Below are 16,322 nucleotides of genomic sequence, written 5' to 3' on the forward strand. Positions count from 1 at the left end.
ATGAAAAGTCCAGATTTTTTAATATGGTATGATCTACACCATCAATTATGAAATGGTGCAATCTAATTATTAAAATAAATTTATGCCAAAAAAATGCTACCAGTCAAAGAGACATATGACAACTTATAAGTATGTTCCTCCTAATTTCCTTTTCTTCACTCCAAATTAATTCCTACAAATGGTTTCTAATTCTTTCTTTCTCCAAATTCTGTCATTCGTGTTCGATATTAGTCCCTTTTAGAAGAGTACATCAAGCGTTGGTTTATCTGATAAAATTAATATAGTGTTATATTAATTTTAGAAGAAGTATTGCATCTTGGAAGACATACGTCAATTTGATCATGTTAATACCAGTGCAGTGGATGAAATTCGTTTTAACGAGATTTGCGTTCGCATACCTCGCTTCATTTCACCTCATTCCAATTTCTACATTTCAGTAAATTTTGATTTATGCACCTGCCATGATTTTATTAAGTTGTCACTCTATCTATATTAACATGCATATAATTTTTATTAGCGGAATATAAATTATGCATCAATTCATCCCAACACTTTAATGAGCAGTATTCAACATAGGACGCGGAGGCATTGTGGATGGGAGATGATCCGATCTTTGCCAAAGAAAATGGGTTCTAGTTTGAAAGTGTGGAAAGCAATGCCCTCCTGCTAGTAGAGTACTAGTTCATTTTCTAGTTTGCTCCAAATGATTCTATTTTATCAAATACTTGTACATTGTTTAGTGATGTGAATTATAGTTTGGAACCGAATAGCCCACTAAGTTGCGTCTTCTCTTTATGTAGAGATAGGAAGCATATCGTGAGTTCTAAATTCCTTGTATCTTTTGTATGTGTAATTCGCAATGATTTGAATTAATGAAAGATTCTTTACCTTAGAAAAAAGCATTATATTTAAAAGTATAGTAGAATTTCTATAATTTAATACCCGATTAATCCAATGACAATTAGATAAGATAATATTATTGGCCAGTCCAAACATGGAAATAACACTCTAAACTAATAATTCGCTAAATTTATATGATAATTCATAATAAACAAAATCATATAGATCCCATATAATTTACAAATTAATAATTTTTAATATTTTAGATAGTGCTTATGATTTGACATATGGCCTATTAAAATATGACTCAATCATTATTTATTTATTTTTTCTTGAAATTGATTTCACATGGATCTCACTAGTTTTTCTTAACATGGTAAAAAATTCTGATGTTACTTTCTCATGCTTCAAAAAAAAATATTATTAAATGTACAATCTACTTTTTGAGCCCGATTTTCTCAAAACTCAATTTTCTACCACATATTCCCCCAATAAAATAATTTTACACGTAAACTTACAAAATTTTCACACTTGTGACATATTCTTCAAAAATCACTATTTATATTTAAGAAAATAAAGATGTACATCTTATAATTTAATAAGTTATCAAGTAATCAATAAATTGATAAATAATAAAATTCACTAAATTAATAGATTCTCTCAGGTCTCATGGATATTAATTTATAGATTTAACTGGGGTAAGTTATAAATTCACTTTAGCTAACTTAGATAAGTTTACCTCAATTATGTTCAGTGGAGTAACTATGTTTTAATATAATTTCAATCGAAAAATCACACTTTAATTTGATTTTAATTAAGATAACTTTATCCAATTCTACTAACAATAGTCGATGACATAAAAGCTAATATACTATAATTATTAACATAACTATAAATTGTTAGGGTGAAATATGTAAAACCAAATTGAGTTAAATGGCAGACATCATTTATTAACAGCCAAATCATCGATTTTAATTAGTTCAAGGAACCGAAATTAGACAAAGTTACCTGATTGAATTTAAAATTATTTACCTGAAAGTACAATTACTTGATTAAAACAGAGCAAAAGTGTAATTACAACAAATGATAATTACCCACTCTAATGACAAACATGATTACAAAGAGCACAAGAGCCAAGCCAACTCATCCAACATAGCACAAAAATAACAGTAACAGACTTCTCATATCATGAAATGGAATCCAAAAATACATTGCTATCTATAAATTAAAGGCGACTCTCGGACAATACTGTACAATCCAAATACAAAGACTCCTAAAACACTAATTCAGCTCCTCTTCAAGAAATGCCACAGTAAAAAAATTTCAAAGATGCAGCATCAGTCACAATATGTCCCTTAATCAACAAGGTTAATGACCACTCTAATGCTCTCACTATTTCCCAAGCAATAAAAGCACTCTCAAATATGAGCAAGACCCCTATCTATGTAAATTAGTCTACGATTATGAACTATTGATTAAACCCAAGAAGTGGTTTCGTCCGATCTTTTTACCTTGGCAGCAAATGTTTCTGCTACCAGGAGAGGGAAAGCAATAGTTGCATCACAGTGCACCTGGTTTTATCAATGAAAAATAACCGAATTGTAAACTATACAGCACATTGATGAATTGAAAGACAAAGAAACAAAATGTCCAACCTTCACCGAATTAGCAAAACCTCGAATTTTACCCCAAGACACAGCTTTGTCAGGGTGGGCAACTGAATCACTTCCATCAGACTCTTGTGATGTGTCGATAAATATAGCATAATCTGCACCATTACGCATCATATTTGCATTGCATATATGATGCTTGGGTAGCCCCTCTCCAAGAATTACCATTCCAGTCTTTCTGAGACCAGCATGGACCGCCTCACAATTCATGGCCCTAATATCTGTTTATCTTAATTGTGTCCATTATTCTACATTGTTACAAATTAGCATAAGATGACAGTGAAGATCTTCAACTTGCACAATGTCGATGACTAGATCGGGCTCCTTTTTGAAAGAGTGGAAATACAACATATCACCCAGTGAACCATCTATTAAGCCAAGGAAGAAGATAGGAATATTGTTCTGCAAAGAGAGAATAAAAGATAAATCTGATAAACTCAACAACAAAAAACTAACTCTTCTTCCTTACAAATTCAGGTCTGTCCACATGAGTTATTGTTTATCGCTCCATTCAGTTCATTGTTGTATCTACTGGAATATGTAAAACAACTAGATCCTTAAAATCTACCATTGGCTATATGATGCAAATTGGAAAGTCTATTTTAGGCGTAAAAGAAACTAAAATCATTTAGAGTAATATTTTCCATTATTCCATTCGTCCAGATCATAACAGCCAACATGTTCTCTCTCTTTATTCTTCTTTACTAGTTGTTATAATCCTAATAAAAAGGAGAGAAAAAAACGTGAAATAGAAATCAATTGCAGTCAGTCTGTTGTTTTAAGTCAAATCCAGGAGAACACTGATGCTGATGCTGTACCTAAAAAGGGCTTTAGCATAGCCCACTACTTACACCAAATACGTACCACAACCCCAAATACCAACCCACTACAGACATTTACCAAATACCAGCCCATATAAAAAGCTTAAACGGCCCAACAAAATGAAATTAGTAACACCCATTCTTGGGCCCAATCTACAGCAAGCCCAAACCCATGACCCACTACCAGCCCAACCACCACCACATTCATCGTCCTCCCTCACGTCATCGACTTTTCAGTGCATTCCATCACTACATTAGTTTTCAATCTCCCCTGCCTCTTTCTTCTATATCCTACTACCACCTGCCGCTGTCTCCCCTGTAATCTGTTATTGATCGCTGCTTTTCAACTCGAGGACAACCTTCGACTTCTCAACGCCTCGCTACTTGAGGAAATTGATTTGTGAAAATAATTTAACTCGTTTTTTTTAATTTTTAATTGCATCCAATTGACTCTTAGCAATCTTCAATTATCGTTTTTTGATCTGAATAAACTATTAAAAAGTTACAATTGAAAACTCAAATTTTGAATTTCAATTTTACTTTCAATCATCGAGTTTCATCTAACAAACAAAATATATAATAAATAGAGCTATAATTATCAAAAGATCACCGAAACATTTAATTTAAGGCCCAATATACGTGGATATACTATACTTATCAACTGCTAACTATCTACTAACTCTGGATAACATAGTTTTGTAATTTTGGAAATCTTTATAGTCTTCCAAGGTCAAATTGGGCGCAAAAGAATGCTGCATGAGGGTGACTATATTCGTAAAGACGATCAAATTTTCATAATGTGGCTTTACTACTTAACTAATGTACTATGCAGATTAACAATTGATAAATTGCAATGATTAGTGAACACATTCTTGACAGCTGTAGAGTGAATGCAGCCAACAAAGCTCAACTATTTGTCACAAAAATTTCAAACACTATAGTCTGTGTTCCACTTAACTTACACAACGACGCTCAAAATGTGTATAATTGTTGCTACAAATCCTACTATGCATCAAATTATAGAATTTTCTAATTGTTGCTCTTGTTTCTCTCTCTAATTTGGCATGACTTTTACATAAGACTTGTTAAAAATGAACATCATTTCCACCTGGTAAAAAATTCTAGTTTGAATAGCCATTTTGGTTTAGTCCCTTTTTGTTTGATGGGTAGAATTTACTTCAGGATCTGACGGTAGCCAGGCTACAGCAATTATTAAGAATCTACTTATCATGCCCAGCAGAAATAAAAAATGGATTTCAATTCCCACCAGGAATCGTTTTTGTGTTTAGATAGAAATTATACATTTTACAAGATCTACAAACTCCTTTGCTATTCTTTCGTTCCAACAATTTTGATTCATCATCCACAACTGTCCAATTATCCAACCCCCAGTGAAAATCCACACAGAGAACAAAATTGTAGGAACCAGGGTTTTTTCCTCTTATGCTAGCAAGAATGAATTCTCTACAAATTTTGAAAACCCCAGTAATATTTATATAAACCCAAACGGGCTTGGTCTGACCTGGCCCAATATTTAATTAACCCATTTAATTAATTTCGGTTCGTTAATTAATTAATCCAATTAATTAATTCGGGCCTATAAATAAGCAACCCAATTAATTAATTTAACCAACACTTGTTAAATTAATTGATAAATTACAATCTTCTAATTCTTTTTTTGTGTACAACCCATCAGGTTTCCTATCACGATGCCTAACAACATAAAATATTATTTTGATTTAATCAAAATTGATAAATTAAAGCACCCTTTTAATTTATCACCGATTCACACTCGCCGTCCTAGATTGACATCTAACAATGTATCATGGCAATACATGTAACGAAAAATATCATGTAGTATGATAAAATCAAATTTGTTCGTTTATCATGAAACTATTATCTCTTCATCAATATAATCCGATCAATTATGAGATACGAAAGTATGTCAATCCCGGTTATCGATCATATGTTTCATTCTATAATTAAGTTGATATAAGTCAAAAACTTCTTTTTGACTTATGAGTACACTTTCGCCAAAGATTTCGTTATCGACTTAATTAAATAAAATGCAAATCATAATCCCTTACTATTTAAGAGCAACAAATCTTCTATTGGTCATTCACAATTTTCATACGATTCTTCACATAGCCAAATAATGCTGTATTAGTGGCCCTTGGCAGAGCAACATCCAACATCGTCAAAGCATGACTGTCTTCATACAAGGCACTATGATGACCTCAAGTCAAAGGACCAATCCCACTACCAAACGTTAGAGATTAACCAGTGACATTCAGATAGTTATCTATGTAGAATCTCTCGACGAGTCTCCAATGTTTTGTTCTATAACAAAACATCCGCGTATTCATTCAATTGTCATCACACTTTAGCTTGTGAGATCAGCTACTTATTTTACCAGTAAAAAATGTCACACGCGATGGTCTATTCTTAATAACGATATTCGTATCTCATCATAACTTATGACCTCGGATGATTTAAGATTCAATCATATATAATTTGTATCTCACAATCACAACTCCTTCTGATTAACAAATTACTAAGATTTGAATCTACGGACTCCAATATTTAATTCAATTGAATATTAATTAATTAAATAATAAATCTACTATAAAACACATCAACTATATATTAAAAAGTGTTTATGTCCATAGTCTATTGGACCTAGGGCTAACACTTACAATCCAAGCCTCACATTTTTGTGGCCAAGCATGGAACTTCCCTACAAGCAGTTGTTGGATCAGAACAACCAATAAATTCATGAGCCATCTACTGTGGAGAAATGCAATGAACTGGCCGAGCAGCAGTTCTACACTCGTCTTGCGAGGTTAATTTGTTTGTATTCTTAATGAGTACTCTTTAGGTTGGATGCTCTTTCTTGTGTTCATTGTGTCTTATTTTATACAGTCCTTCCGATAGCCTATCAAGTTCACTGAGTACCTGGAACTAATTTCCCATCCTGTGGTTTAAGTTAGCTACTATTAGTTTTGGACTTTTGATCACACTATTCTAATGCGTAAGAAGTTACAAGAATTGTTTCCCTTAGGATGGTGAGGTTTCTTACGAGATTAGAGAAATTTGAATCCTCTGTCACTTAATGCAAAAGTGGAAAATTATAAGGTCCTGATCCATAACAGTTAGGGCAGCCTGTTTTAAACATGCAAAATTATTTTATCGAAAGAATATGTGTTTGAAAATGGGTTCGGCAAATAATTAGTATCAAAAAGAGGTTTAATCTGTTGCGCACGTGTCGACCACAAAATATTGAAATGTGTTCTAAGTTTTAAGATTAGATCATGCAGATAGATGCACTCTTACATGTTACTGTAATTTAATGTATTAAAAATTTCGACAAATTTATTTAAAATAATTATAAGGTTTTCTTTTGCCTTATTTTGATTCCAAATTTATGTAAATTATCAATAATAAAAATATATGACATTAGTCCATCTATGATTTATTCATGGGTAAGGGGCAAAATGGCTCAAAGTCCTAAAGGTTTATGCTATTTTTTTGAGTTGAACAACTTTTTTGGTTTAACCTTTTTATGCTTGGCACCACCGACATGGTTTTCATTTGACATGATATGTGCAAAAGGTTCCCTCTCTCTTGCACCTCCATCTCCGAACATATGTTCGCAGCGGGGGGAGAATGGTTGGATGAAGTTATCTACATTACATGGAAGTGAAACTCATTGTATGGTATAGTGTAAAATGTGTTTCAGCGTATAATATGGAATTATTCCTGATAATATAATTTGATTTAGACATCAGGTTGTGGTCTATTGTTACCATGAGTTGCTGAGTGTGATTAATTGTAGTCACAATGCTCCAATAAAATCATCGAATCTATGTTATTACATGAGTTGCACGTCCATATTTTGCTAGTTTCTCTATTGGAAGTTTCCCAAAATGAACATGTCTTTATAAGTTTTCTTCACTTGTCATTTTCAGCATTCCTGGTCGTACAGAGTCATTCTGAAAGGATCTCGATTATGTCAAGAATGCTTGGAAACACTAGCAAGAGTTCAAGGTCGAGGATGCTGGCATTGCTACATCGTTTGGCCAAGATTACTTTGCATGGTTTTGTGCTGGCGAGATTGTGGGAAGAGGATTTACATTCATAGGTTACTATCCATGAAACAACCATTTTCGTAAAAATGATGTTTGGCCAATTAGTCATTGATAGTCAATACGAGAAATTGAGTCGTACATGTAAGATGTTGTTTACTGACATTTTATGTAGCTAAAATATCAATGATTAATACTGGATTGCCTCAATAATTAGCATATCTATTAAATTTCTCTCTAGTAGAGTGGTTGAGAGCTGTCCTATTCCAAGGATTTTGCTACTTGTGATGAATGCAAGTTTTTCCTTGCAGGATCTCTCTTTCGATGATGGTATCTACTGCATTGACGATGACTACCAATCCATTTTGTTTTTTCAAATTGCATTGGCTTGGTTCCCCAAATTTTTACATTGTGGGTCCTGAACCTTTGTATTTATCCGTAAAGTTATCCTGAGATTGAAATAATTTAAGACTTTGTTGTTCGTACACACTTGTTAACACATGCATTGTTGTCAACAAATTATTGGATGAATTTTTATTTTTAAACTGTCATTTGAAATTGGAGGGCAAAATTATTGAAATTCTAACATTGTCTTATATATTTACATTTTTTTAACTTAATTTTGACTTCCACTTAAAATGCATGACTTTTAATTTTTATCTTTCGGTTAGAGTTCATTTAGCATTATTTTTTTTTTATATTTTTGTTTTGAAGAAGCTACACTAACTTTTGTTTGAAAACTAATTTTTAAAAAATGTTACTATTTCAGAAGCACTATTAGAGAAAGTCATGTTAGATTAACTTCCTCTAAAAAATCTTCTAATTAAAAGAAACACTTTCATAAAATAATTATGCTTCTTGTACATTTCTTGTTGAATTTGGCCATTGATCGGGATAAGTATTGTTAAAATCAATGTACAAAAATCTGTCAACTTATAAGATGTACTTGAAGCACATGTTGCATGATCGTTTATAAAATTAGCAAACCGTTTCAAAAGTATGGCAAACAAACCCTTAACCAATATTCGAATGTAATTTCAAAACATGAAGAATAACTTCTTGTTCAGTATTTATTCACACCACAATATTTATTTCTTTTACAATATTTTAATTACACTCAATGTTCCTAATCTTTACTTATTATAGCATATATTTGTCTAACAATTTTTAATTGCATTTGAACGTCAATCTTTTCATTAGTTATTAATACATATTGTATTTTTTAATATTTTATATCCAAAAATTCATCGAAATAGCATATAACAACTTAATTTTTTATCATATTTTAAAGAAATAAATAAATAAAAGTATAAAAAATAATTCCCCCTCATTTTAAAACTTGTAAACAAAATATTTTGATATAGATCATCATCAATTACGAAATGTACTAATCAATGGAAAGTTGAAGGCAAGAAAATTTGATGAAAAAATTCGACGAACAAAGATTGAGAAGTTTAATTCAATTAAAATATAGTGGCAATATAATCACCCTTAAATCCATTTAATAGTATGAGTCACCATTTGATAGAATTAAATAATTGAAAAACAAAATCTAATAATTTTTTTGAATGGCGTTATTTATATCCTGCTCGATATAGATTTTTAGAAAATATATTTTTTGAAATTTTTTAGATTATGTGGTTAAAAGTTGGAAAGGGTTACGATTTTACGTAAAAAAAATTATTTTATTGGAATGATGTATAATTAAAAATAAATTTTAAAAACTTAATTAATTATTTTTTTTTATTTTCTTTTACGAAGCAAGGACTTCTTATTATTAGATGCTCTTGGATAACCAAACAATTCCATTCATTTTTCTACTTCAGTTGAAGTGTTTTCAATATGGCTCTTCGCCATGGATGACAGATCAGATGCATTAAAACTTGTGTCACAGAAAATTGTAATTGTGATTCTGTTAATGATTAAGTGGAAAGTTAATCCATTAGTTCATTTCCTTTTTTGGTTTTTTTATTGGTTTGGTGTTTTTTTTTTTTTTTTTTTTTATAAATGTGTTATAGCGGTTGGAATTAGATACGGGAAGTACAGTAGAGAAGGGTGGACCGAGTGTCTAGGAGAGAAACCTTGTCATAATTTGGATGGTTGCTACACGATCCATGATGAGTGTTGACCCTAAGAATTGGACCCTCCACGTGGCCAACCGAGAGATACTCTACATATTGTTCCCTGCATGCAACAATAAACGGTAAGACGTATATGGTCAGTACTAACGATGGTGGTGGTGGTGGTGGCCATATATACTCCAGCGTTCAAGTCAATCAATAGTGGTGGACAGTGCTGGAATGCACAAACTCAAAGGGGGATGAGAAAATAGGATAACTTAGTTGTGGAATAGCACCAATATTACACTTACCTTATTTTTGGCCAAGTTCTTGGTATTTATAAACAAATGGCATTAGATATGAGACATGTGTGATCATCCGATGGTGGGAGGCGTATGCTTATAGGTGTCCATCAGTCGCTTCCTATGTAAGCGGGCAATTAATTCTTCTGATTTTGAATTGACATATGACAAAGATGTCACATCAACCATTTTAAAGATACAGAGATAATCTTGACCAAAAAATCCATTTGTGAAACTGGCGACAGAGAGGTGCTTCTCTTCTTCTGGATGTATAATATCTCAGTTACCTTGCGCTTCAAAAACGACGCTTCGGACTATATCAATTCGTGACCTCATGCCTCGGACATAATGTTTTCGGATGTGCCTCCACTTCATACGCTTTGGTTGACATCTGAAACAAATGCGTCGAGGTGCTATATGTGGGGATGTAACAATGAGTATATTGATAAAAATGGTTTGTGATAAACCAAACAACTAGAAGGATATTGAGAATAAATAAAGTGCAATCTTTATATTAGGTGTCATTCTAAGATCCCCAAAAAGTGCCTTAATAGTGGCAGATATTAACAACTTCAGGTTTTTCTTGATCACCAGTTCATCATAATGACTCCTAGTTTGAGATTTGGTGTATAAATTACTGGCTTTCACATAGAAAGAATGTGAGATATTAATGTTATTGTAGTGTCCTATTGGAAAACAAATAGTTGTAGTAACTTGTAGAAACTTGCAAACCAGTAAAGTGTAGAAATAAAACATATCGACTGATTGATTCTCATGACATGACGATGTTCTAAAGTGAAATTGTCCGTCGATAACTACTTCGACCTCTGTGGACAATCACTCCCAAAATACAATGATCACCAACCACTTGTGCAGCAAATACGAATGGTTTCTCAAAACTCTCAAGTAATTCTAGAAAAATGTGTAAAACTCGAGTATAAAAATTTAAGAGTATTAAAAGTTGTAATTTCGTTTTTTATGATTTTCTCCAATACCAGATGGGTGCATATATAAACAGAATGGATCTAACTGCCTTTGCCGTAATCCAAAAATATTTGAAACATTTATTGGTTAGTGGGTAATAGGTTGTTAAATAGTGGGTTGTTAAAAAAACATTCATATTATACTGGCTAGTTTGACCAATTAAATAATTTTGGAAATGATCAAAATAAAATAGAAAATAATTATTTTAAAGACTTTTTCACTTTATTGCATGGAATGTGACCTGAACCCCTGACCTACCACACAAATTTCACATTTTCCACCACTTGGGAACTTCATCTAAATTAATAATTTTTTTCACATATTATATTTATTGTATATATATCTAACATGTCCAACCCATTTTTGTGGGATGAACCAAAAATGAGGTAATGTTTTAGGCTTGTTGATTTTGGCCCCAATCAATGAGGTAGGTTCGGACTGCTTCATTCGTAAGAAATTGGGCTAGTGCGTTGTCACAACATCTGGAGTGTAAAGGAGCAACATTATGTTACCTCAATCCCATACCTATGATGAAGGGAAAATGATCAATTAGTTATTTAAAGCCCACAAAGATCATGACAGTATCGTACAATTTCAATTTTGCCTAAATTAACAACATAATGTGGGCGTGGAGGAAATTCTCGTTTATGCAGGTTTTTGATAAGCCCCGCCAATCATACTATGTATTTTAGAAGAACCCAGAAGATGTGAGAACTATCGTGCAATAGAAGCAGTAAATTCGGTCAGATTGGAAAAATTAGTTGTAAGGCATCAAATGTGAGTGGAAGGGAGTATAACAAACGGGCAAATATTGATTGATTAGTAGATGGAATAGGAGAGTAATAGCCCTCTCAAAAGGCTCTTTGTTACCTCTTTCATTACTGTAACCTTTCAATCACATGAATGCATAGCCGCTCCCTTGTGCAAATTGAATTCTTCCCTTTTTCAGAATGGAATCCTATCAATTGGTATCATAGCACCATGACTGAGAAGATGACTCTCAAGGATCGAGTGGGAGCCCTGGAAACCAAAATTGATGGTGTACTTAGAGTTATAAGAAGATTTGAAATCCATGAAATTTGAATTGTAGAAGGCCATGATAGCAATGATGGAGAAAATTGATCTAATGATGAAGAAATTGAACGGGCAAGAAAGAGTGAGGAAGGAAAAAGGGATGGCAGAGAACTCACCTGAGCCGACACTAACTTCTGAAATTCCAACCAAGGTCGCTGAGGCAAGCATGAGTATAGAAGGATCAATGAAAGGTAGTTATGGAGGAATCACGATAGGCACGGGCCATAACGCTTATTTTCTGTAAAGACAATCTCGAGCTCAACAATACTTGGAAATTAATGGGCTGACTGAACAAGATAGGATGAAGATGGAACTGGATGCTCCTCTGCTGACGTTGCTGGAAGAGATATTGGAGCGTAATTTTGTGAATGGGTTGAAAATAAGGGCTAGGAATATAAAATCCGTGGGCCTAAATTTTGAGATGGGCCAATTATTAGAACGCAAAGGAGCTAGCAATTAGGGCTGAAAATCCTACGGAAAAACTTGTGGGCTTGATTTAGGAAGTGCCCCAATCTGCACAAAGAAACTTATTATTGAAACAAGGCATAATAGCAAAAAATGTCCCTACATTCAGCCTATAGTGTGTAAAGCGTCTATACATTTCAAATTTTTGCATTTCCACCTAGTTTCATAGCACAAAATAGGCTTGTGCACGATTTGGGTTGGTTGATGTTTACCTCAACCCGAAACCAAAACTAACTAAGTCAATTTGGATAAATTTCAACCCAACCCCAACCCAATCAACCTCTTAAACCGAACCAACCCAAATTGAATCAGTTTGCACCAGTTCGGTTCAATAAGTCGGTTTTGTCTTTTGCCTAAACTGAATTTTAAAAAATAATAAAAATAAAGCTTTTGGGCCCAATGTGTGTACATTTTTATTTTTTTATTTTTTTCCCAATTAACACAAATCCATGACCCAGCTGTAAATAAATTAAATTCATAACATGTTATTAACACACTATTTACTCAAGGTAAAGTACCAGATTTTACACTTATTTTACACTAGAAATCAATAAAATTGAAAGAGCTAAAAACATGAAGTAATAAAAAATTGAAATACTATTTTCATCACCTGTAATGAAAGCAAAATTAATAAGAAATATTACCCATAACATCCATTCCAAATTTAATAACTAAAATTGACGAGCAATCAAAAAAAGAATTCTAAACCTTTTCACTTTTCAGTATGTGAAATCAAAAGAGAGTTCACAAAACATTAATTTGACAAGAAAAGTTGCACATGCAAGTATTTTTCACATAAATGTATATGGTGTTACAAAGTATTTTACTCACTTTTCAATATGTGGATTCTAAACCATTTTAGCATTTTTTTTCTCTTGTACTTTATCCAATTCAATCAATTTAATCCGTGCACAATGCGAAATTTGAGAATTATATTATAATATAAGAAATGTCTTAATTAATTAACTCAACAACAACCTTTACGTGGGTTCAATGGGAAAACTAAATATAGCAACCAGGAAGCTGAACTCAAAAAGCCATAATCACATACTTACGAAGCTAAGAAAATATGTTATTGTGGACAATAAAGAAAATTAAGCCAAGAAAAAGCTGTTATTTAGTTCCAACTTTCAAATACAAAACAAAGAACTAATCATTATTTTATTGAATGAATTATTAATATGAAATCCATATTTTTTATGAAAAAATTCAAATTAAGAAACTCTCGTAGAAAAACAAATTCAAGAATCAAGAATGCAAGATTAAGAAATTGAACGTAAATATTAACGAAATACAAGATTTTACTTTAACAATTATTTCTACACTTGACTAAATCAAATAAAAACTCCAACTCTCTCCGTTTGAACGATTGAACCTCTAGTACGTTAAGAATATATATTCAATAAATGGAGAGACAACCAGTAGAGGAGATGGTAGAGACGAAGGACAATAGCACCGGTTACAGGTTCAATAAGATTTTGATAGTTTTCACTTTTCACCTTTTTGGGAGTGCGGGACCATAGAGAAAATGAAGAGATAATTGAGCTGTTTTTGAATATTAGGTATTGACTTTTGGTTTACTTAAAATATATCTTATGATTTAATCTTGTAAATGCAGTATACTAAAAAACTGGGAACTCTAAACAAACCTTTAAAAATTGGGGACTCTACAAACTGCATTAAAAATTAGGACTCTAAAAAAAATTATAATTGGGTTTGGTTGGGGCAGTTAACCGTTGGGTTGAATAACCCATAATCAACCCAACCCATCATGTTAGTGGTTTTATATTAACCGACTTGCTCGACCAAACCAACCCAAACCTACTCAAGTTGGTTCGGTTCAATCTGCTTGGTGGTTTTTCAGTTATTTTGTCTAGGCCTAGTACAAAAACATTTCTACGTTTGGCTTGTAGTGTGCAAAATGTCCCTACATTTTATATTTTTTGCATTTTCACCCTTGTTTTCCACGTTTCATTGCGGAAAGCATAATTTTCATCAGTCATATTTAAGTAAAACAAAATAAAGCGAGCTTAGGAAGAGGAGGCGTGACGTTATGCCTAGGGTCTTAGCGATTAATTTAGCTATCATCATTGACCAGCAAGCGTTGATTTGCGTTGATTTCTTAAAGCGCACATTATTATTAATTTTTTTTATTATTGTTCTTAAATTTAAAACTCAAAAGACTAATTGTTTCCTTCTTGTCTACCATAGAGAGAGAAACAGCATCTCAATTGAAGCAAAAGTCACAAAACTTCCTCTCTTCAAAATCCAACATCCACTTTGGCAGGCTTGAATGAAGCAAAAGTCCCCAAACTTCCTCTACTCCATATCTAACATGCACTTCGGCACTTTCTACAGTAAGTTGGTGATATCTCCATCTCAATCTGCAAAAGAGACAAACCCACTATAAAGGGGAATAAAATTTGTTAGATTTGTTGAAGTTAGTGATTCGATTTCTGTCATATGAGAACTTGTAATTTTGTCTCCATTTCAGTCATATTTTCTTTTAGTACATTGAACCCCAATGTTTATAAATTTTATATTGTTTCTATTTTCTTTGTAACCAATGGAAAAATATGATTCTTCAACATCTAAATCCAAAGCTAGTCATCTAAAAAGACATTCTAGAGATGTTGGATGGGGAACTATGATTTTGGAAGATCCTAGAAATCTTAATAATGTGAAATGCATGTTAAGCAGTAAGGTTACTAAGGGAGGAAAAATTCATGTAGTAGGAATCAAGGGAAGAGGTGTGGCATTATATCCTAGAGTAAGTGAAGAACAGAAAAGCTGTGTATGTTGACACGACCTGTCCTAAATCAATCTAATGGATCGAGAACAGGACGTGTGCTGATGATAGATGCTAACTAGATGCCATATCCACCATCAGGACTGGCTATGACTTACTACACAATATGCACCAAATCAAATGTTTATGAAAAATATAATGCAATGGGCCTAAATTAATTTTTTCTAAAATACTTAGCTCAATGAACATAAATAATCTAAAATGGTCATGTGGTGATGACTCCTAAATCAGCAAGCTCTTTAACGCTCCTCAAACTCGATTGTTACCTGGTAAGAAAAACGTGAAAAAAATATATGAGTCAATAGTTCAGTAAGTAGAGAAGTTTGAACATAATTATACTTTCTCCTTTATGCAATTTTATCGAAAATCGAGTGTACGTCATTTAACCATTCAAAGTCTAACATATAATAATAATAATAATAATAATAATAATAATAATAATAATAATAATAATAATAATAATAATAATAATAAAGATGTGAGACACCTCGTTACGCTGAAAAATATCATCTCATAGTCATGATATAACTATCAACTCAAATTCATGTCATCATCTCATCACATTACATATAATCCACAAAAAATGTACCCTTTAACTAAAATCTGTAATCTGCTCCTTGGCTTAAGAACTTTTATCACGGGTCTTTGGCCACCTCTGTGAACAAAAGTGGTCTCAAGACCTCTAATAATCAATTTTAGAAGAAATATATAGTCACGATCAATCTCAAAGTCACATGTCACATTCCGATTCATAATTAATCCATGTATAACCTTAATGATTTCACATATATCATAATGAAAGAACCTTTCATAATAATCATGTAATCGTATATGAAATTCACATAATTGCACAAAATGTAATAGTATAATTAATATGTTAATTTTTCAAAAATTATATAAGTTTTTCTACTCACAGACATCTGATTAAATTGAAGAGACCTTCCAAACTTTCACATCACCACTTGAAATAATGTTATAATTACTCAAATTAAAACATGACCATTAACGTCACCACCGTGTAATTCCTTAACTTCTATATTTATCCATGTATCTCTATTTCCCTAACTTTTTTGCTTTTTGATTATTAGCAACCAATCATCGCACATAATAAAATCCATTAGATTACTCAATACTTCCTAAAATCACTACCTTTCAAACATACAACCCCTATCCATGATTTAATCCAATACCTAGACTCCAAAATTTATCACT

General features: G+C 32.4%; 1 protein-coding gene across 1 annotated transcript in view; it reads right to left on the reverse strand.

Moving 5' to 3' along the window:
• Positions 1-2,315: 2,315 nt before the first annotated feature.
• The window catches only part of LOC111400190 (deoxyhypusine synthase-like), a 102,127-nt gene continuing 88,120 nt past the window's right edge, over positions 2,316-16,322 (reverse strand). Inside the window, 2 exon segments of the mRNA XM_023027615.1 lie at positions 2,316-2,411; positions 2,496-2,912. Coding sequence (XP_022883383.1) covers positions 2,316-2,411; positions 2,496-2,912 — 513 coding nt within the window.

This window comes from Olea europaea, chromosome 10 (assembly GCF_002742605.1).
Source record: "Olea europaea var. sylvestris chromosome 10, O_europaea_v1, whole genome shotgun sequence".
Classification (NCBI taxonomy): domain Eukaryota; kingdom Viridiplantae; phylum Streptophyta; class Magnoliopsida; order Lamiales; family Oleaceae; genus Olea; species Olea europaea.